We start from the raw sequence: 24,409 nt of genomic DNA on the forward strand, positions 1-24,409 counted from the left end.
GGGGAGCACCTGCTGGCTCCCACTTCTGCATTTATCGTGCCAGAGTGGGGAAGGAGCCATGACACATGACAAATGTGAACACTTGTGGCCTGTTGTTAAAGCTCAGGGGTAAATTCTTCAAAAGTGCTTAGTGACATAGAATCCTAAATCACTTATGCACTTTTGGAAGTTTTACCCTGTATCTTAAATTGGAAATTGCTCAAGGGAAAGGCCATTCAAAATACAGGCAGTCCCCGGGTTACATGGATCCGACTTACATCGGATCCCTACTTACAAACGGGGTGAGGCAACCCCGCACTAGCTGCTTCTCCCCAGCAGACCAGGGAGACGCGAAGCTAGCGCCCCCGCCCCCCCCCCCCAGCAGACCAGGGAGACGCGGAGCGGCTTTTCTCAGCAGACACCTCAACTTGAGAATAAAGGACTGAGGGAAGTGAGGTGTGAGAGAATAAAACTGAGCTCTGGAGAAATGTTTGGCTAGAGTTTCCCCTACAATATGTACCAGTTCCGACTTACATACAAATTCAACTTAAGAACAAACCTACAGTCCCTATCTTGTACGTAACTAGATTTGTATATATTTTCTAGTGAGCATTGGGGGCAGGGGAGGGATAGCTCAGTGGTTTGAACATTTGCCTGCTACACCCAGGGTTATGAGCTCAGTCTTTGAGGGGGCCATTTAGGGATCTGGGGCAAATCTGTCAGGGGTGGTACTTGGTCCTCCCATGAAGGCAGGGGACTGGACTCAATAATTTTTCAAGGTCCTTCTAGTTCTATGAGGTATATCTCCATATATTATACTATCCTTGATCCCCAGTTCAGCAAGGAAATTAAACATATGCCTACTTGTAAGTACATGACTAGTCCTGCTAAAGTCAACAGGACTGCTCATGTGTTTAAATCTAGGCTCATGCATCAAGTATGTTGTTGAATCAGTCTCATTGACTTCCATGGACTACTCTGCGTCGTAAGCGGCGTGTGTTCAGGCCCATAGATCAAAAAACTGTGTTAAATTCATGCACTGTAATAACTTGACACAATCCTCTAATTTAAAATACTTTTAACTAGTATGAAAGTTCTTTGTTGTTTTTCACTTGTAAAGGCTGTTTAACTTTATTCTTTAATGCACTAAGCTAATCTAAATAATCTCTCAGGTATTAGTTAAAATGAACATAACTTATCATTAGACAATTAGACATATGTGTATATTTTCTTTCCCATAGGGGGACTTTGAAGAATTGATGGATTTTTTACAGGCTAGTAAGAAGTATCATCTGAGTAAAAGATTTGCTTACAGAGAGTACCTGATAAAGAATATGCACTTATGGGATTCTTATACCTCTTCTCTCTTGAACACAGCAATAAGCCAGATAGCAAGTCTCATAAACAAGATTGAAAGGTAAATATATCTCTATTTTAACTGTTTCTGGTGTCTTCACTGCTGTGTTAACTGAGCAGTACAGGGCACGCTTAAAAATATTTTAGCTATACCTAATAAAGGATTAAAAAAATAATTTAAAATTTTAGTGAGAAGGATTATTATTTTTAAAATCATATAGGGAAATATTGAACAGCTACCATATTGGTTATTCACCATCATAGTGTAATATACAGTATTTGGCCCTAATACCAGAACACAGAAACACTGCTGTCCCACCTACCCAGTTAGAGCCCATTAACTACAGTGAGGCTCTAAATGGGTACATCAATTTGTGTGCTGCACATTACAGGAGCAGGGTCATTATATGTGAGTTGACTAATGATAGTGGTCCCACTGAAAGAACAAGGTTTTTTTCTACTACAGGCTATAAAGATTCTTTATACTAAGTGGTAGACACATGTGCTTTGGTGTGAATCAGGGGTTCTAGTCACAACCCCAGTTGTGATGTAGATCTGAATTATCTGCTGCTGTGAATGTGTTAAAATAAGATCTTGCTTATTTTCTTTTCTCCCAACCTCACTCCATGTCATACTTGTCCAAATGACTGACTTACATTTTTGTTTTTAATATGTGATTTGCTTAACTGGATCATTCAGAGTTAGATAAGTGCAGTGTCTTAAGGATAGAGTCAAAACTTGCCTTACAAATGAAGTGTTCCAGTCAGCTTCTTTAACTGATGGGACCCTGTATAGTTAGACTCATTCACAGTTGCCCATATTCTGCTACTGAGAGGATTTTTCCCACTTGAAGTCAGCAAGGCTTTGGGGCTGATTATGCATCCTTTACTTTTTGAGATAGTCCTCACCCACCTGAATAGCCTATGTAACTCAATAGGAATACCCTACTGATCAGGCCCCTGTGTGTATGAAAAGCTAGACCTAGATGAACAGCCAACTCTTGATTCACTTCTAAATTTAGCATGTAGGGTTAGGAGCTGGATATATGGTCTCAAATTGGAATGCACAAATGTTTTCCAAAGGAAAGATGATCTCCACAGTTGACTGAGCTTATAAATAATATAATTGATATCGATCTTTATTAGCAGACAAGACACATGCTTTTGGGAATTTTAAAGAATAAATGTGGATAAAGTAGTAAGTAGAAATGAATTGGCAAAAATATTATTTAGCTGCTTTGGGGTATTTCTTTTAGGTCATATGGGTTTTGGGATGATTCAGAGCTTGTATTTGAGAATACTGTAGAAATATCCCTGAAAGTAATATGAAGACATAAAAATGATGAAATGCTGCAGGAGAAATGAGCAGTTAAAATTATATGACAATATAGAGCAATTTGAAGGAGAACTCTAGCTAGTACCAAGAGAGATGCAGCATCTGCTAGCCTGGCATACAGAGAAACTACTGAAGAGTATGCCAGGAAAGTAGAATGTGCCATGGGCAGGAAAGCAAATTACTAATTTTTTATTGATTCTTTGCCCACATCTTTCTTTATATATTTTAGACATCTATATAGGTGCCAAGTGCCAGTCATCTGGGTGCCTTATGTTACAGAAACATATACAAAATATAATCCAGACTTCTCAGTCAGAAACCGGACTATAGAGACATCTCACTATTTAAGTTGTTTTCTTCCCTGTTGTTCTTAACTGAAAAGTAAAAATAATAGAAGATTTAGAGTTTGGCTTTCAAATGATTAAAAAATTAATCTGACATTTTGTGTGCTTTTTCCCTGTGCTATACTGATTTCATGGGGGAAACCAATATTTTTAAAATTGGGGGTCCTGATCCAAAAAAGACTTACACGGTTATATTAGAGGGGTCATGGTATTGCCACCCTTAGTTCTGCACCAACTTCAGAACTAGGCAGCCAGAGGGTGGAAGCTGTTGGCCAAGCACCCAGCTCTGAACACAGTGTCCCACCAGCAGCAGCACAGAAGTAAGGGTGACAATACCACACCAGGTCACCAGTATTACCTGTAAGCTTGTGCGGCCACTCAGGAGAGATTCAAATGCTGCTCAGCAATTAGCAAAACACCCACAGCTAGGTTCTTTGTTTCTGCTGGTGGTGCACGTTGGCACATGCCTTGGTGTCCATAAAATTGTGTCTGCACATAGATGGAAGAAATCCACACATGGATGCTTACTTCTCCACTACTGCCTTCAGAGTTAGGCAGCCAGACAGAGGTGGATGCTGACTTAGGGCCCAGCTCTGAAGGCGGTAACACACAAGTAAAGGTGGCGATAACATACCATACCATCATTATTTCTGAACTGCTGCTGGTGGGATGATACCTTCAGAGAGGAGTACCCAGCCAACAGCCACTGCTCTCTGACTTCCCAGCTTTGATGTCAGTGCAGATATAAGGGTTACAATACCACAAACCCCCTAAAATAAACTTGTGTCTTGCCATTCTCCAGCTTCCCATCTCTAAAGACAGCAGTTCCATCAGCAGCTGTGCAGAAATAAAGAGTACTGAAAACACCCCCCCCCCCCATACACACACACTATAGCTTTGTAAGCCTCCAAAAAATCCTTTTTTTCGGTGAGGGGGGGGGGAGTGAGCACCTCTACAATTATAATACTGTAAAATTAAATTATAAATCTTATGACCATGACATTGACCAAATGTGAATTTGGTAGGGCCCTAGTTATAACTTCAGGCACCCTCCCCTACCCCACCTCACCTCCCATCACAAAGTATGCTTGCATTCAGAAAATTGTCAAGACCTGCATGGTATTTTTCATTCTCTGAATATTGATACTGTAAATCTACACAATGTAGTATTTCAGAACATTCTCCAGGGTCATTCTGCTGCAGGCGAAGCTGAGAATTATACTCAAAACCTAGAAAAGGAATAATTCCATGGTAGATGGGCCAGAATTTCAATGTTTAATTATAAGGGGAATTGGGGAATATTTACAGACCAGAGCATAAGAAATAATAAGAGCTGGAAAAATTTAAACCAAAATGCTTGTCCTTTTAAATTGTATCATTAATCTCCTTTGCTTTTTCATCTTACCTGTCAACTCCCACTTCTCTAGTTACAAATTTAGATATTCTTTTATCAAAAGTAGCATACCAGGTTAGGTACCTTAAGCATATAATTATAGATGGGATTATTAAAGGGACTTTTGAGATGCATAATCATTTTATATCTAGAAAAGAAGTTGGGAAAAGATGTGGATGAGAGAGAATGCATATAAACAAAATTAGAGCAACATATAACGGGCATTTTACAAATGCTGAAAAGGGTTTTTTTAAAACAGAGCTTAATAGAATATGTAAAATTAGAACATTTATCTAGTGGTGCTGAGGTCCTTAACTCAAATAAGCGTTGATTTTCTTCACTTAAATTATTGTTCCGGGGTGGATTTGGAGAAGAGGGGGTCAGTATGCAGGCTGCCCCAGGGTGAGAGGACAGCCCCAGCCCTCTATTACCAAAGCAGTTTGGGGATAGATGAGAAGTTCCTGTCCAGGGCCTCTGCTGCTCCAACAGGCACAGCCGGGGGTAGAGATGTTCATTTTCCATGGCTGGGGGACAGACACACAGACAAACTCTCTAAAATACGTAGTAGATAGTTGTTCCTGTCTCCTCCTCTTTCCCCTTGCTGGCCCAATAGAGTTATAGCTGTCCCAGTCCTCATCTCTGGCCCCTTGCTGTCATCCTGTGGTCACTCTGTGGTACAGCTGTCCCTCCTGCCAGATTCCCTTTCTGTCCATGTTATGTGAAACAATCGAATTCCACACACATCTCATTTTCCTTGCACAACCAAACCCTGACCTTGCTTTAAGTAAAGAGAAGAGGAAGCCACATACCAAATTTGGTGAGTCTAGCTCTTACCATTTAGAAGGCGTTCTTGAACAAAAGGATTCACAGACAGATTGCTAGACAAACACATTTTTTAAATATATAGTAAGATATATAAATATTGGGTAAAAAGTCAATCAAAATTTGTATGCAAAAGATACTGTAAGAATATTATCAAAATAAGCAAATTGTGAGTTTCAGTTGTAAAAACAGACACTCGAGGACAATAGAGAAAATTTCAAACAAAATCTAGAGGCCAGGATTTTGAAACTTGACTGTCTAAAGCTAGCATTTATATAGAAGCCTGATTTTTCTGAGCAAGTTGCAGTCACTCAGCTTCTTTGCAAAATCAAGCTATTGATGTGGGTGCCTAAATATGGATTTAAGTGCCTGGCTCTGGGTATTTGCAGTGCTGTTGTACTCCTGTTGGTCCCAAGACATTTCAGAGACAAGGCTTTTATTTGAACAACTTTTGCTGATGGAAGAAAAAAGCTTTCAAGTTTCTCTTTATACTAACATAATTTGATCCAGTAAAATATATTACGTCACCCACCATGTGTGTCTAATTCTAGGTATAGAAGTTTGAAATTTTTATCTATATTATAGTAGGCAAGGCTGGATATTCAGATGTCTCTGGGCAAGATTCTCTCTCCATTCCATTCTGCCTTCTTTGCATCACTCAGTGCAATGGGGCTGTATTCTGGCCCAGACAACCTACTGAGATTTTTGCCAGGGGTTAGGGAGCTCTCAGCTGACATAAAGCCAGTGTAGTTGGTTCCTATGCCAACTCTACCCCTTCTGCCCTCCTGTACAAACACTGTCTTGGGAGGAGAGGGGTCCAGCTGCACTTTGCCAAATCTTAGCTGGTCCCCTTAAGGACTTGATCTTAGCTGGTCTTCTTGAGGAGCAATGGTCTCAAGTTACAGTGGGAAAGGTCTAGGTTGGATATTAGGAAAAACTATTTCACTAGGAGGGTGGTGAGGCACTGGAAAGGGTTACTTAGGGAGGTGGTGGAATCTCCATCCCTAGAGGTTTTTAAGTCCCAGCTTGACAAAGCCGTGGCTGGGTTGATTTAGTTGGGATTGGTCCTGCTTTGGGCAGGGGGCTGAACTCTATGACCTCCTGAGGTCTCTTCCAGCCCTGGGATTCTATGATTCTTAAAGAGCTGGGCTGGAGCTGATGTGATCTATGAATTTTGGAGTTGTCACCAGCCATAAACAATTCCTCCTCTGCTGCCCTTTCCCCATTCTGAATCTAGGAGAGAATCTTGTTTTCTTTAATAAAGAAATGTTACACTTTGAACAAGGTTCCCCAGAGGCGAAGGACAGGATTACATATCACTGGTGAAAACAGAACTTTCCTTTGAAAAGAAAACGAAAGTAGCCAATTCTTGAGTTAAGTTATCCAGGAAAATAAAATAGTAGAGGCTGGAAAATAAAGAACCATCAAATCCCAAACCTGATGGTTACAATGAAAAAAAGTATAAGTAAATTACTCTGCGAATCACGGGCCTCACTTAGGTGTTTTATAAACATCAAATTTGTTGTTGTGTCTCAGACCATTGCATAACATCCTACCTTCAGCATTTAGCGATACCTAACATTGTAGAGAAAAATGGGATGCTGAATCAATTCCCCTCCAGCAAAGCAGCTAAACTGTTATTGGGTTTGCTGTACGGCAGTGGTCACCAACCAGTAGATCTTGGAGCCTTTGACAAGTGATCCTGACAGCTTTTGCCAGGAGACTATCAAGTGCCGGCACTTCATCTGCCCCTCCAAGCGCTGCTGTGTTGCTCCTGCCCTCTGCCTTGGAGCTGCCCCCCAGCCCCGGGAGCCTCTTGTTTGCTGTGCAGGACTCAGAAAGAAGAGGGGAGGGTGCTGATGTCAGGATGCCCCTCACTCCACTCTGTATCCCATCTCTGCAGAGTAGAAGCAGAAATGGAGAGAGTTTGCTGGCTGCTTTTGGGAGTGTACAGGGCCAGAGTAGGGGTAAGCCCGCCTTAGTCCCTTGCACCACCACCCAGAAGCCACCTGTTGTAAGCAGTACCCAGAGGGAGCCTGCATTCCAAACCTTGGCCCCAGCCCTGAACCCCTTCTGCACACCAAACCCCTGCTGTAGCCCTGAGTCCCCCTGCACCGAAACTCCTTCCCAGAGCCTGCACACTGAACCCTCTCCTGCACTGAAACTCCCTGCCCCAGGCTCAGCTCAGAACCCCTCTCACGCTCCAAATCCAAGATCAGAGTCCACATTCCCCTCCACCCCATCCCAGCCCTCTGCCTCCTGCCCCCAGCCTGATAAAAGTAAGTGAGGATGGGGGTAGGAGGAAGGGAGGGAGGGAGCATATAGTGAGCAGGGGCGGGGCCTTGGAGAAGGGGCGGGAAGGAGGCAGGGGCAACGGTGTTTGGGTTTGAGGTAGATCCTGGATTGCATTTAAATTCAAAAAGTGATCTCATGCTTAAAAAGGTTGGAGACCACTGCTGTACAGTATTTAGGGCAAGGGTGGGGAGAATACTTCTTTCACGTCCTCCATATACTTATTATGGTACACACACAAACATGAAATTTGATTAACGCCACAAGTTATCCATTGTAATAACATTATCCAGCTCTTGTTTAAAATCCAACCAGACTTCTTGACTTGATTATCCTGTATGGCTGTGAATTCCCCATTTTGACAACGGTATATACTGACCTTTGTTTCTTTTTATTAAATTCCATTAGTATCCCATTATTTTCACATGATGGGACTGTGGAACAGAAAAGTGCTTTTCAGGTCTCCTTATGCCCTCTATCATTTTTGATTGTGCAGTCAAGTCCCCTCTAAATCATTCTTTCCAGACTGGATTATCCTACTTTGTGGAATCTCTTTTGGAGTCTCTTTCCCAGTCTTTGCTGTATCTCAAAATGACCACAGTTGAACCCAGCGCTACTGATCAGATTATTTTATTTAATAGAGGACCTGATAGCTAAGCCTGATATTTTTAATTTCATATATATATATATATATATATATATATATATATAATAGCAGAACCTAAAAGCTTCATTGAGGGCAAAGCCCCATTGTCATCAGTACTGTACAATATATAGTGAATGACCGTTCCTGCCTCAAAAAAGCATACAGTCTAAGAGATAAGACACATCTGATGAATGACGCAGGGAATGACGCAAATGAGCAGGGAATGGTGTCTGAAATATAATAGAATGTCACTACATGTGATAGATATTAGTCATATCACTTAATATCCTTCACACATGCATACTGACAGTGAGGTGATACAAGAAGCTACACACAGCAGGATGGGATTTCACATAAATGCTGTGTGAACAATTCATAGCCAACCAGTAACAGCAATTACAGTAATCAGAGGTGTGTCTACCATTGTGGACTATGTCACTGCAATATTTTCTGCTGTGGTTTGCCCTTAGAGCCATTTTATTTGTATATGTGCCATTGTGAGTAGATATCTTCATTGAGCTTGCCACTATCTAACTTCCTCTCTTGCTTTGGAAGATTCCACAGTTTCAATGCCCATCAGCATATTAGGCGCAATCTGCTAATACATGTTATCTTACATGTATGCAAGTTAAATGTCCTCTGTCATCAAATTATCGGTTTCATTTATATGTTTAAATCTATCTAAAGATTTTCATCATCCTTCAGAAATTTTCACTAAACACATCTACTTATCATCATTAACATAATTTACTAACTTTTTACTTTTTGTTCAAAATCTATTCAATAGTTTTTATCAAATACTGGCATCACCCTGGCACCCTAATATTTCACCTGTAGGACAGTCTTCCCTGTAACTTTTTAATGGCTTCACTGGTTTGGACTGCATGGCTCCCTTATCCATTTATTAGTCATTTTCCTTAATACCGGTTGAACCTCTCTAGACCAGAATCCTCGGGAAATTACTGGTTCCGAATGAGAGAATTTTCTGGACCAAGGGAGGTCAGTATTGTCTAGCAGCATTACCAACACTTCTACTACTGACTGTGCAGTTAGAGGATATTTAGGGGTAAATTAGAGCTAAATAGCATAGAACACAGAGAGCTAGGACTGGTTGCTGTAAACAGATTTTATGGGGTGATGGGAAACTTGACCACAGCCATGAAAAGTGGACATCTGGCTAACTATGATGGATCATGCATGTTCTGGACAAGAGAGTTCTGGATTAGAGAGATTCAACCTGTAGTCTCAAATGAGACATTTTGAAAAATCTTAGTAAATTGAATTCCTGAATACTTTAACTACCATTTTGTTAACATTTTCAAAGTATTCTCATAGATAGAAAGCTTTTTTTAAACCATTTGCCATACAAAAACTATCCTGGGGTTGACCTGTCCAGGCAATTCTTGTCTAAGTGTTGTTCTACTTTAATGGAATCTGAATAACCGGTTTACCTGATAGCATGAGGAGGCCCACCATTCCTGGGTTGTAGAGTGTCAAAAAGGCACCAGGTTAGTGATTTTCCAGCTTTTTTTCCAAAACAATTGCTATTTCTAAAGTACTATGACTTCATTTCGCCTGTAATTCTGCTCTTTCACACTTCATTTCCTCCATAGCACTTTGATAAACATCATCCGGTTCTGTCAATTTACTGGATTGAAGAACTCATATTGCTATTTTAAATTTCTCCATGGATTTCAATCTCTAATAAGTCCACAATAATTTCCTGTGATATGTCCCCTTAAATCTTACCATCGTCTATTGTAAGTCCAAAGCAAACCATTCCTCTTGCTGATCTCTTTTAATAATGTATTTTTTATTCTCCTCCATTTAAGTAGAATCCCTTGACTCATTGAGTATTTCTCTGCACAGTCCTTTGATGTCCCTTTCCAGCAGATAGCACTGCAGTAACTACTTTACTCATTGTTACCATCATTGCTTCAGAAGAGCATAAGCATTTAATCTCTTGGGGCCTGATCCTACCATCTGCATTAAGGTTAATGACTTGCTTAGAAGCTCTTTGGGTCTAGGTTTTACTGTGAGGAATTAACCATGGGAATTCTGATCTGGACAATACTTGTCCAGTTGGATGAAATCCTGGCTTCACTGAAGTCTTTGGCAAAACTCACATTGTTTCTATTATGTGGGCTTTCTGATCAAATAGATTCCATACTGATAGTAAGGTCCATGCTGGAGTGATCTTTCTAAAATAGCTGTTACTTCCTTTACTCCTTACAATACAGCTTATATTCTAATTTACCCATCAGACAAAATATAGTTTGAAATCTGAAGCCCTTCTGTGTGTTTTTTTTTAAGTTGTCATGTCTCTGAATTGTCAGTTATACTGAGCTTTCTAACTGGCTGCTTTTCTTAGTTTTGACTTTAAGTTTTGAGGTTTAACCTAGAGACCCTTTCATTTTTGTCTCTTAGAGGTATACCCATTAATATTATTTAACTGAAACTCTGCATCTGCTTGGATTGATGGCTATACCTCTTTGTCTCTGTTGTTTGTCATTTGAAACTCAGTCACTATTCCTTTTTATTGACTCTTGTAGTATCCACAACCACCTACAATTTAATCTGAGTGCTACAATTTAATCTGAGGTATGTTTCTGACATCATCCCCATCATCAGTGTGTGTGTCTCACCACCTTAGCTACTTTGCTGGTATGTTACAGCACATTTCATCCACCCATCTCTTGGGCCTAATTTTGATCCCTGCTTCAGCACCTATACTTCACTCTGGGTGAGGATTATAAAGGAGCTGCAGTGACTCCTGGGTAATTCTCCCAGCATGAAATAGATTATAAGTATTTAAAAGTAAAAATTTAATTGGTGATTATTTTGCATAACTTGCTTATCCTATTATCTTATTCTGCCTTTTTTTTATATGTCCGAGAAATGAACGCTAGATATGAATATTGCTGTTCTCAAAGCTGAAGAGTCTTGGTACTGCCCAATCTATTTAATAGAATCATAGGGTTGGAAGAGACCTCAGGAGGTCATCAAGTCCAGCCCCCTGCTAAAACAGAACCAATCCTTCGCCAATCCATTTGCCACGTCATTGGCATTTATAATTGATGGGATTGCTTTAAGGGCTTTTCCCCACATATATTTTTTTTAATTCAAGTGATAGATGGAAGTTGAAAAAATTGAGTTCTGCAAAACTTAACAAACCTACGTGATAAGGATGGAGGCTGAGCTAAACTCTCCTTAGAATTTAAAGCAAGTTTGATAGGCAGAAGACAGTTGACTGTAGAGTCTCATATAGTGGATGGAGAAGCAAGTTCTGGCTTTAATCTGGAGCTCTCTTTCACTGTGGGAAAAACGTAAGGGCAACAAACTAAATTAACATTCCTCAACTTTGTTTTAATTTTATTACTTTGGGAATTTGAGGTAAAATCTAATTGGAGAAATGTGGGACAGGTAAATTCATATGGAAAAATCCTAGGTCAGTTCACAAAATCAATGGGAATCCCTTCCTGAGGGTATGTCTACACTACCCTCCTAGTTCAAACTAGGAGGGTAATGTATGCATACCGCACTTGCTAATGAAGCCCGGGATTTGAATTTCCCGGGCTTCATTAGCATAAGCGGGGAGCCGCCATTTTTAAATCCCCGCTGCTTCGAACCCCGTGTAGCGCAGCTACACGAGGCTCGAACTAGGTAGTTCGGACTAGGGTGCCTATTCCGAACTACCGGTACACCTCGTTTCACGAGGAATAACGGTAGTTCGGAATAGGACCCTAGTCCGAACTACCTAGTTCGAGCCCCGTGTAGCCGCGCTACACGGGGTTCGAAGCAGCGGGGATTTAAAAATGGCGGCTCCCCACTTATGCTAATGAAGCCCGGGAAATTCAAATCCCGGGCTTCATTAGCAAGTGCGGTATGCATACATTACCCCGCTAGTTCGAACTAGCGGGGTAGTGTAGACATACCCTGAGAGAGTGTTTAATAAAGGAGTACAAGATGTGGCCCATTGTCCAACTGCTGAAGTAAGTTAGAGACTTTGCTGGGACAGAGACATGTGAGCCCCATATTATTACAGGGGTGGGCAAACTTTTTGGCCTGAGGATCCATCTCAGGCAATTTTAGAGCAGGCCATGAATACTCATGAAACTGAGGGTTGGGGTGTAGGAAGTGTGAAGGCTCCAGATGGAGGTGAGGTGAGGTGAGGCTCGGGAGGGGGGGTTAGGGATGCTGGGTTTGGAATGTAGACATGAGCTCTGGTCTGGGACTGAGGGGTTTGGAGGGCAGGAGAGGGATCAGGGCTAAGGAAGAAAGTTGTGGTGGGGTAGATGGAGGGTTTGGAGTAAGGGAAGGGCAGGACTTGGAGCAGAGGCTTGGGGTGTGGGAGGCCTTAGGAGTGCTGTACCCCCCTGGCTCCCAAGCAGAGGCAAGCTGCCCCATCCTCAGGTACTGCCCCTGCAGCTCCTATTGGCAGAGTGTTTTTTGGGGCAGCGGCAGGGGAAGTGTGCTCAAAACAGAAGATGCTCAAAGTATGCCCTTGGTGGCCCTTACATGTAGGAGGGGAAACATGCTGATTATGGGAGCTGTGAGAAGTCTGGAACTTGAGGGTCAAAATAAATCTATTAGAAGCAAGAGGAAGACCAAGGATAGGGTAGGCCCACTGGTCAGTGAGGAGGGAGAAACAGTAACAGGAAACTTGGAAATGGCAGAGATGCTTAATGACGTCTTTGTTTCAGTCTTCACTGAGAAGTCTGAAGGTGCCTAACATAGTGAATGCTAGTGGGCAGCGGGTAGGTTTAGAAGATAAAATTTAAAAAGAAAAAGTTAAAAATCACCTAGAAAAGTTAGATGCCTGCAAGTCACCAGGACCTGATGAAATGCACCCGGGAATACTCAAGGAGCCGATAGAGGAGGTATCTGAGCCTCTAGCTATCATCTTTGGAAAATCATGGGAGACAGGAGAGATTCCAGAAGACTGGAAAAGGGCAAATATAGTGCCCGTTTATAAAAAGGGAAATAAGAACAACCCAGGAAACTACAGACCAGTTAATTTAACTTCTGTGCCAGGGAAGATAATGGAGCAAGTAGTTAAGGAAATCGTCTGTAAACACTTAGAAGGTAGGAAGGTGATAGGGAACAGCCAGCATGGATTTGTAAAGAATAAATCATGTCAAACCAATCTGATAGCTTTCTTTGATAGGATAACGAGTCTTGTGGATAAGGGAGAAGCGTTGGATATGGTATACCTAGACTTTAGTAAGGCGTTTGATACGGTCTCGCATGATATTCTTATCAATAAAGCAGGCAAATACAACTTAGATGGGGCTACTATAAGGAGGGTGCATAACTGGCTGGATAACCGTACTCAGAGAGTAGTTATTAATGGTTCACAGTCCTGCTGGAAAGGTATAATAAGTGGGATTCCGCGGGGGTCTTTTTGGGACCGGCTCAGTTCAATATCTTCATCAACGATTTAGATATTGGCATAGAAAGTATGCTTATTAAGTTTGCAAATGATACCAAGCTAGGAGGGGTTGCAACTGCTCTGGAGGATAGGGTCATAATTCAAAATATCTGGACAAATTGGAGAAATGGTCTGAGGTAAACAAGATGAAGTTTAATAAAGACAAATGCAAAGTGCTCCATTTAGGAAGGAACAATCAGTATCACACATACAGAATGGGAAGTGACTGTCTAGGAAGGAGTATGGCGGAAAGGGATGTAGGGGTTATAGTGGACCACAAGCTGAATATGAGTCAGCAGTGTAATCCTGTTGCAAAAAAGGCAAACATGATTCTGGGATGCATTAACAGGTGTGTTGTGAGCAAGACACGAGAAGTCATTCTTCCGCTCTACTCTGCACTGGTTAGACCTCACTTGGAGTATTATGTCCAATTCTGGGCACCACATTTCAAGATGTGGAGAAATTGGAGAGGGTCCAGGGAAGAGCAACAAGAATGATTAAAGGTCTAGAGAACATGACCTATGAAGGAAGGCTGAAAGAATTGGGTTTGTAAGTTTAGAAAAGAGAAGATTAAGGGGGGACATGATAGCAGTTTTCAGGTATCTAAAAGGGTATCATAGGGTATGTCTACACTACCCCGCTAGTTCGAACTAGCGGGGTAATGTATGCATACCGAACTTGCTAATGAAGCCCGGGATTTGAATTTCCCGGGCTTCATTAGCATAAAGCCGGCGCCGCCATTTTTAAAAGCCGGCTAGTGCGAACCCCGTGCCGCGTGGCTACACGCGGCACGGGCTAGATAGTTCGAACTACGTGGAACGAGGAGTACAGATAGTTCGGAATGGCTATGTAGTTCAAACTATCTAGCCCGTGCCGCGTGTAGCCGCGCGGCACGGGGTTCGCACTAGCCGGCTTTTAAAAATGGTGGCACCAGCTTTATGCTAATGAAGCCCGGGAAATTCAAATCCCGGGCTTCATTAGCAAGTTCGGTATGCATACATTACCCCGCTAGTTCGAACTAGCGGGGTAGTGTAGACATACCCATAAGGAGGAGGGAGAAATCTTGTTCATCTTGGCCTCTGAGGCTAGAACAAGAAGCAATGGGCTTAAACTGCAGCAAGGGAGGTTTAGGTTGGACATTAGGAAGAAGTTCCTAACTGTCAGGGTAGTCAAACACTGGAATAAATTGCCCAGGGAGGTTGTGGAATCTCCATCTGTGGAGATATTTAAGAGTAGGTTAGATAAATCTCTATCAGGGATGGTCTAGACAGTATTTTGTCCTGCCATGAGGATAGGGGACTGGACTCGATGGCCATCTCTTCCACTCCTAGTATTCTATGATTGTAAAAGGTCTGACAAAGCGAATGCTACCCCTGGGCCATAGTTAGTCAATCCCTGTGCTATTAGGTCCTGATTTTCAGAGGCACTATGCCAGGATGGGCAATAATTTTTGACTGGGGCCACTTAAAATTGTTTTGAAGTGACTCTGAGCCATCCTGGAAGGGGCGGAGCCTTAGAAGCGGTGGAGCCAGGACACTTCTGTGCTTCCCCACTCATAGACCCTGATTGGTCTGGGGGTGTGGTGGGTGCACAAAGTCTTTGCCCCACCCAGAGAGAACTTCCAGCTGTTCTGAATACCTGGTGGTTTCCTTTAGGTGCTCAGGCCCCTGGCAGTGGGAGAAAACTTCACATGCTGCTCCCCCTTACCCCAGGTAAATCAGGGTGTGGGGAAGGAGGAGCAGGCAAAGTCTCTTGCTCCCTGCCCCATCCTTCAAGGGACTACCACACTTAAAGTCACCTCCAGCTGAGCAGCAGCTGGTGGTTGACTTTAAGTGCCGAGCCCCTTACAGGGTGGGAGACTTTACGCACTCCCCTCGCCTCCAAGCTTGGAAGCTCTGTGCCCCTCGCAGGGCACGAAGAGACTTCGTACACTTCCCACCCCCAGGCCAGTCAGGACTTGGGGGCAGGGGAAGCGCATGAAGTACTTCTAAGCACCGCGCACTCCTTTCAGGATGGGAGGAGACTCTGCGCACTTTGCCAGGGCTGACTCTAAGCACTGTGTAGCCTGAGGTGGGGCACTGGTTAGCCTGAGGTGGGGCAGCTACAGGGCCTCCCCGAGCCGGATCAACCCGCTTGGCGGGCCGGGTTAGGCCCACAGAGACCCTTTTACCCAGCCTTGCACTATGCACTCACATTTCTAGTTGAAACCATTGCGAGTTGCGGAATGCTCAGTTCTTCAGAAAATTGGGTACTTGGAACATAATCAAGAAGGAGGTTGAACAAAATTCCACTGTGTTAGGGATGGTGCTTTCAGTCCACATTCCATTTTGACTCCTTTTTAACTTTATTCTAGGGAATACTCAATGTCTAAATGTTAGAAATATGTCTTTTGAGTCATGGTAATAAGAGTGAAAATCATAACGCTTAACCTAGTTGATTTCAGATCCTCTTCAGACACTAATATTCAAAGGTATTTTGCTCACTCTTGAGTGACAAGAAGAGCAGCTGTCTTTAGAATACAATTAGAGTTGCTTGTAGGGTGAGACTTACCTGACTATATTGCATCTAGTGTGAATTAGAGAAGTCAATGGCATTAGGCTGATGTCATAATCTTTCAAGTCTAAACCGAATCCAAAAGCTGACCTATACAGTATGTGTAAAACTGGAAAAGTTTGGTCTATGGAGTTGCTATATTTCTCTATACATCCAAAACCCCATTGATTCTTTTAATTTATTTTCAAAGTGGTAGGACAAGTAAGTGAAAGTCTCTGCATGGGTTTTGGTCACTATCATTTGTAGTCAGTATATAATTAGTTTATGTTAACATGTATAAAATACCATTTAAAGGAGACTTAACATTTTTAGATTAAAATGTATAAATATAAACACGTTTCATTTGAATATTCTATGCTGTACTCTTTTTTCTTGCCTTAATCCCATCAAATGAGATCCACTCTACGGCTGTGTCTACACTGGCATGAATTTCCGGAACTGCTTAAAACGGAATACTATTCTGTTTTCAGTTTTTCCGGAAAAGGAGCGTCTACATTGGCAGGCTGCTTTTCCGGAAAAGCCCTTTTTCCGGAAAAGCGTCTGTGGCCAATGTAGATGCGCTTTTCCAGAAAAGAGCCCCGATCGCCATTTTCGCGATCGGGGCTTTTTTCCGGAAAAGACTACTGGGCTGTCTACACTGGCCCTCTTCCGGAACAGTGTTCTGAAATAAGGACTTATGCCCGAGCGGGAGCAGAATAGTTTTTCCGGAATAGCGGCTGATTTTGTACAGTAGAGCGTCGTTGCTTTTCCGGAAATTCAAGGGCCAGTGTAGACAGCTCGCAGCTTATTCCAGAAAAGCGGTTGATTTTCCGGAATAAGTGGCCCAGTGTAGACACAGCCCCCAAGTCCTCTCCCTCCCAGTTCTCTTTTCAATGCCATTTCTTCTGTTTCACATGACATACACCACTTCTTGGATTGGCCTCTCTTTTTCCTTCAGTCTTCAACTATTAGGCTCTTTTCCACTAGTTGTAGAACTGTTCTTTATCTGACCAAAGTACCTGAGCCTGCCATCCCTCATTTTTGTTTGTTTGTATATATTACTTTAAGCATCTTCTGTATAACCCTAATCCTGTATTTGTACAAGTCTCCTTTTTTCTCCCCTCTTTCTTTCCTGTTCTCTTTTCACACCCCGATTTGTTTATTTACTTCTTGACTATTATCTAAATGCCACACTATGAGCAGTCTGAGGTGTAGACTGTCTTTGTAATATGTATTGTCATAACATCCACTAAAGTAGGATCCTGATCCTTGTTAGAAGTTCTTAAGCATTACAGCAATAAAAATAAATAATAATTATGTACCTTTATGCAAACACACACTCACTCTGCCGTTAATTATTCAAGGCAGCAGGTATTAATTAAACACTCTTATTACAGAGCTGGTCATTTGTCTGAAAATCATGTGGGAACACTTCTAGATGAAGCTCAGGCAGAGGTTCATTCTGTCAAACAGAAGTTGGATCATAATTTAAAACAGGAAAAGCAAAAACTTCACTACAAACTTGTTACTAAGAGAAGAAGAGAAATGCTGCAAAAGGTAATTATGTACAGTGAGCATGGATTATGGTAAAGAAAAATACTGATTACTCTGAAAGATAAAGTTTAATTATTTTATGATGATGATGAAGATAATAAACATCCCTGCTAGGATAACAGAGCAAAATCAGTCTTGATCATTTTTAGTGGCATTTCCACAATATACAATGGAATCTCAGAGTTGTGAATACCAAAGTTATGAACTGACTGGTTAACCATACACCTTATTTGGAACTTGAAATATGCAATCAGGCAGCAGAGACCACACACACACACACACACACACAAAAGAAGCAGCAAATGCTGTACAGTACTGTTAAACATAAACTACTAAAAAAGGGAGGGGGTTAAAAATAGATTTGACAAGGTCAGGAAACTGTTTCAGTGTTTGTTTTATTTAAATTAAGAGAGCTAAAAGCAATATTTGTCTACTGTATAGTAAAGTTTCAAAGCTGTATGTAGTCAGTGATTAGATGTATAATTTTGAAAGAACAACCATAATGTTTTGTTCAGAGCTATGAACAGTTCAGAATTACAAACAACCTTCATTAGTGAGGTATTTGTATTTCTAAAGTTCAGCTGTGTCTTAATTAAGCGGTAATTTATTGCAAAAGACCAGATCATTCCCAGCTGTCAGGGAAAACCAGCTAAGTGATATACATGAAGAAAATGCTGAGTTTCTGTTTGTGAAGCTTGACTCATCATAGGGTTAGTTTTTGCATCATGGAGAATGACCCTCCACACCCACAGATTCCAAACTTGATGCAGGAAAATGTTGGCAATCATACTGAGGGACAGCACTTCCATTTTTATTCTTTGGGCTTCCCATTGGTGGCCATCTCTATCTTCATCTGGTCTAATTGACTTTATACCAAAATTCATAAGTGGTCTGTTTAGACTCCTGCCTGTGAGTTGCACAGAAATAATCAAAAGACGCAAGACATCCCATTGGGTTGGTTGGTACATATATTTCAAAATTTTCTGGGGGTCTGTCTTAAAAGATAGATGGTTTAAAACAAGGAGAGAGCAAGTATGAAGAGAGATCTGGGGCTTCTTTGAGTAACATTCAGTAACTTCTCCCCACAAGGATCATTTTGGCTAGCTTTACATTGAAAATATTGCATTGTGTAATATGAAATATCAATAAAAACCTTTTCTCTTCTTTCCTCTGTTTTTTTTTAATCAGAATTTTCTTTTGGAATTTTAGCAGTTCATTAGCTATCTGATCCTTTCAGACATTTGAAAGTATGTCAGGGCATGAAATAAATTGCACGTGGCATTTTTGTAGGTGTTAGAATTCTGTCTAACTTCAACCCAAATTAATAGAGGCCTTCGGGGGCATATCTGAATGAAGTGCTAATATTATGCAATGATGTATCATTTTGAGTATTACATCATATATAATTGCATGTTGGTATGAAATATGCATCTAGGAGATTGGAACTAGAAAGAAGTTCCTTCTATTTATCCTTGGTTTTGTTTTTATTTTTTATGCTAAATGAATCAGCAGAAAGAACAAAGAAAGGAGCAGATGTTGATAGGAGACACTTTTAAAACCACTAAAGAAGTTAGCCACTACTTGAGCCACTGGCAAAATCTTCTGACTGATCATGTGGTTCAATTTGAAGAGCTTATTGAAAAACTCGATAATGATGCCAGTGAAGAAATAAAAGTGCTTAGATTTACTTTGACAGAGAAAGCTATTGATGAACTCAAACGCATTCAATATGGCGTAATAGCTCAAGAGCTGTTAAAACTGAGTGTGCCAAAGCCGTTTCTGCAACAAATTGTTGAGGAGCATAAAAAAGAAATTGCTACTCAGACTGAACAGCTTGAAAAAGAAGAACATGATAAAAATGTGGCCACTGGAGAATGGCTTCAGAATACCAGGAAAAAACTGAGCCAAGAGCTGGAACACAACCTTACAGAACAAAAAAAATTAAGGCATTGGGAACAGTTAGTTTTCATGTAAGTACTTCTTCATTCTCTTTTTCTTGGTTTTGCCTCTACTAAGAAGAAATGTGGGCTTAATTTTAATGATAAGTTCTTTAAACTTTGGAACTGAGTTTCACACATTCACAGTACCCGCCATTCCTGCTGAAGTCAGTGTGTGCAGATTACAAGGCCAGAAATGATCATTATGATCAACCATTCTGACCTCCTGTATACTACATTATTTCCCCAAAATAATGACTAGAGCATATTGTGATGGGGTGAATCACAGAACTCCTGTTGGAGTTGTCCCCCAGTATGCAGATCATGCCACTGACACCTGCCTTCCTGCTCTCGGGGGCTCCCCTCCATCTTGTCCTGGGCCAGATCCTCTGGTCATCCCCAAATGAGGCACAGGGTTGCGGTAACCATCCCTCTTCAGAGCAACACAGGTACTGAACCAGCTCAGCTGCAGGAGGGCACAGTACCCAGGAAATCAACCCCCAAAAGGGACCAGACCCCAAGTAAAGTATTACATAGTGAAAGTTCTTAAGGTCAACCCACTGTGTCAATGAAAGAGAGATCTGCACAGTGGTCGCTCTACCCCACTTTCCCCAGTAACAATTATTTCCTTCATAATAAGAGTGTTTTTATTAAGTGTAAAAGTAGGATTTAAGTAATTGCAAGTGAAAGCCGTCAGATCAAAGTAAGTTACTAAATTAAAATGAACAAAAAATGTGTAGCTAGTTTTAATCCACTAATAAAATAGTTACATGCAGATTCTTACTCTAAACAGTTCTTATTTCAGATAAGGAACTTCAGGCTAGAGTTGACCTTTGGCTTGGCCATACAACTTTTCAGAGTTCTTTGTTGTCAAGAATCCTCTTAGAGTGGACCAGGCAGTTTCAAAGGCCAGCTGAAGACAAAAGGCTGATGACTTTGCATTGCTTAAATATACTTTCCGCCAGGATGGGAACCCTTTCAGGCCCATACAAGTAAGCTTCCTCCAGTCAGCCAGGGGAACGCAGGAGCAGCATGCTGCCTGAGCCTCTCTCCCCCATGCTCTGACCAACCAGAGGAAGGCTGGGGCTGATTTCCCAATTTACTTGGGGGACCATGAGGAGGGTGTTCATACCCTTGTGATCCACATATATAAAAAAGCACCCCCCCACACACACAGAAATTCCTGCATAGACGCTTGTTTTTGTTCAGCACTGTCATCCCCATGGAAAAGAAGTGGGTGTAATGACCACATGTCTTTCTAGGACTAACCACAGTTTGGGCCTATAGGACAAACAAGACTATTCACACGTCTTTAAGTTGATCACCAAGCCATTAAGTTCCTGAGGCATCAGTAATGGCCCCCATTAGCACATTTAGCATTATAAACAGATCTAAACTTCAGATTTCTAATTTCACATGCAAGAATGATACAGGCACAAAAATAGGATATACAGATTCAGCAGATTGTAACATTCACATTGATACATTATATGAGGTATTTTGCATAAATCATCTTTGAGTTATGCATATTTATATCCATAAGTCAATTTTCATAAAGCATGGGGGGTGTGATACATATAATTTAGAAGAACATCCAGGCTTGATTTAAAAATTGCCATGATGGTGAATCCATTATGGCCCTTGATAAATTGTTCCAATGGTTAATTACTCTCACCAATTAAAAATTCATGCCTTATTTTCAGTCTGAATTTGATCAACTTCAACTTCCAGCCTACGGATTGATCTTTCTTTGCTAGATGAACGAGCCTATTATTAAATATTTGTTTTCCAGGTATAAACTTACTGATTGTAACCAAATCATCCCTTTACCTTCTCTTTGTTACACTAAATATACTGATAGACTCCAAGAGGTCAATCTAAGGCATGTTTTCTAATACTTCAATAATTTTTGTGGCTCTTCTTGAACCCTCTCCAATTTATGAGCATCCTTCTGGAACTGAGGGCACCAAAACTGGATACAGTATTCTAACAGTGGTTATACTAGTGGCAAATATGGAAATGAAATAGCCTCTTTATTCCTGATGGAGAGTAGCCTGATTATGCATCCCAGGATCACAAGTTCACATACAGCTGTTTATGCACCACAATCCCCAAATTTTTTTCAGAGTCACAGCTTCCCAGAGTAGAGACTCCTGTACTGTGGCCTACATTCTTTTGTCCCTAGATACAGGCAGTCCCCGGGTTACGTACAAGATAGGGACTGTAGGTTTGTTCTTAAGTTGAATCTGTATGTAAGTCGGAACTGGCGTCCAGATTCAGCCGCTGCTGAAACTGATCAGTTTCAACAGCGGCTGAATCTGGACACCAGTTCTGACTTACATACAGATTCAACTTAAGAACCCCAGGCATCCCCAAGTCAGCTGCTGCTGAAACTGATCAGCGGCTGATTCCAGGAAACCCGGGGCAGGGGCTTCCTGTAGTCAGCCACTGGTCAGTTTCAGCAGTGGCTGACTTGGGGATGCCTGGGGCAGAGCAGCTGGGGTGCTGCTGGGTTGGTCCACTAGCACCGCTGCTCCTCGGCGCTACTGGACCAACCCAGCAGTACCCCAGCTGCTCTGCCCCAGGTGTCCTGATTCAGCCGCTGCTGAAACTGACCAGAAGTGGCTGAATCGGGACGCCTGGGGCAGAGCAGCTGGGGTGCTGCCGGGTTGGTCCAGTAGCGCCCAGAGCGGGATAGCTATTTCAGGTACCTCCGGTATCCGGAAATAGCTCCACAGTGTACATAGCCAAAGTTAAACCACTTAAATAAAACTAAATATGTTATGTCAATGCTATTACCTGTATCAACCAAACGTATAATGTCATAAAAAAAATACCAGGTTAGCTTGACAGGATCTGCTTTTCATAAAATCATATTGGGTTGTATTCATTACATTACATTCCTGTAGTTTTTTATTAATTGAATCCCACATTAATCACTGCATTATCTTACTCAGGATCTCAATCAGGCCTGAAATTACATGAATTATCTCATTTTCCCTTTTTAAAAATTGACACAGCATTATCTATCTTTCCATCTTCTGGAATATCCTCAGTACACCAAGCTTTACTAAAAATCAATATTAAAGATCCACCAACCTTCTACCTCAGCTCTTTTAATAGTCTGGGATGCAAATTATCTGGACCTGCTTCTTTAAAAATGTCTGATTTTAGTAGCTTCTGTTTAATAACATCTAGAGACTCTGGGGGCTGGAATGAGTGTTATCACCATATGATGAGACTATATCAATCTGCTTTTTCCCTGAATATAACACACACACATTTATTGGCATGTAAAACAAGTATATTTAGTATTTTCTCAGTTTTGGCACTGCACACAGAACACTTAATACCTCAGGCCTTCTATCCCTAAAAATAATTACTGAATATTAAAGCCATAGTTTAGGTTAGCATTTTCATGGTTTTCAGGTACATTTTGGAAGAGCCTTTGTTTTTGTCTATGCACTAGAGATTGATCCTCTCTAGTCCTCCGGTCCTGACCAGTGCTGAACAATGGGAGGTCAATATTGTCTAGCAGCATTACCTACACTTCCATTAGGCTCCATTAGAAGACATTTAGGGGTATATTAGAGCTAAATAACAGCACAGAACACTTGAGAGCCAGGACCAGTGGCTGTAAGCAAACTTTATGGGACTGCAGAAAACTTGACGACATCCATGGTAAGTCGACATCCAGATAACTAAAATCATGCTGGACCATGGATGTTGCCGGATCAGAAGGTGCCAGACTAGAGAGATTCAACGTGTACCATATTTTCTGGCAACAGCAATTTAATGTTTGCCGTGAGACATTGTAACAAGGCCCTACTGCTTGGAGCACATAAAAGTCATAGTTTCAGGTCACATGAGTGGGATTGATTTTGTGATATTCTGCAGGGGTACCAGACAACTATTTGGACTGCCCTGATGGGTAAATCTGCCCAATGGCTTATGTACTTGTATTCATTTAAAAAAAATCGACTATATAACATAAATGCCAATTTAACTGCAGGTGAGGGGAAAATATTATTTTTCTCTAAAGAAAATGAGATAAATATGAGACCTGCTGGGCCAAATGGGATGACCTGGCCTTGTCACAGTAAGTTTGCGTACTGCACAGTATAGCTCTGTGGGAAACTGATCTACAGAAGAAATCTACCTGTTACTTGTAATGTAACTTTTCAGTGACTTTGGGTTTTTCAAAATTCTAAATAACTTCCATAAATCATTTCAATCTGTCTTTCAGACACTGTCTTATTATCTCTAAATATACTGTAGAGGACAATCATGCACCAGCAGTGGCATGGATTAAGTGACCTAGAGGTCTTTTCCATTTCTGTCTTCTGTGATTCTATGATCATGTATTCCAATTAGCAGCGCTGCCTGGTAGGCTTGTCAAATACCATCTTTATTCATAAAGCAACAATAAAAATCAGGTTCTTATAAGCTGCTTACATGTCCAGTACATTTTTATACACAACATTACATCAAAAGCTCTTAATTAATTCTCACTGTCTTTACACTTTCTGACACTGTCAGTTTTGATATTTTGATCACCAGACATGCTCTAGTCTCTTACAAAAATTATTCTGAACAATAGCTTTTTATTTGTGTTGATCATTAAAGATACTATAAAATAGTTCCATGTCATCACCAAAAATATTCACACTTCACAATCCTTTCCTAACATGGGTATGGCATAAGAAATCTGTGTAGTTTCTAGTCCACTCTTTTTTTCTGGTAGTGCTAGCTTTTTATGTATAAATCTAATTCTATATTTGGGAGCAG

At 41.3% G+C, this 24,409-nt stretch overlaps 1 protein-coding gene across 4 annotated transcripts in view; it reads left to right on the top strand.

Moving 5' to 3' along the window:
- EVC2 (EvC ciliary complex subunit 2) overlaps positions 1 to 24,409 on the top strand; it is a 155,069-nt gene that overhangs the window by 82,082 nt on the left and 48,578 nt on the right. For 3 of the 4 annotated variants that reach the window (XM_075930752.2, XM_075930754.2, XM_075930755.2), the window contains 3 exons: positions 1,221 to 1,396; positions 17,528 to 17,687; positions 19,194 to 19,654. In XM_075930752.2, the coding sequence (XP_075786867.2) occupies positions 1,221 to 1,396; positions 17,528 to 17,687; positions 19,194 to 19,654 (797 nt within the window). The remainder of the gene's footprint in view (positions 1 to 1,220; positions 1,397 to 17,527; positions 17,688 to 19,193; positions 19,655 to 24,409) is intronic. The other variant, XM_075930753.2, reaches the window with a different exon arrangement.

Source organism: Pelodiscus sinensis, chromosome 4 (assembly GCF_052426305.1).
Source record: "Pelodiscus sinensis isolate ZL-2025 chromosome 4, ASM5242630v1, whole genome shotgun sequence".
NCBI lineage: Eukaryota > Metazoa > Chordata > Testudines > Trionychidae > Pelodiscus > Pelodiscus sinensis.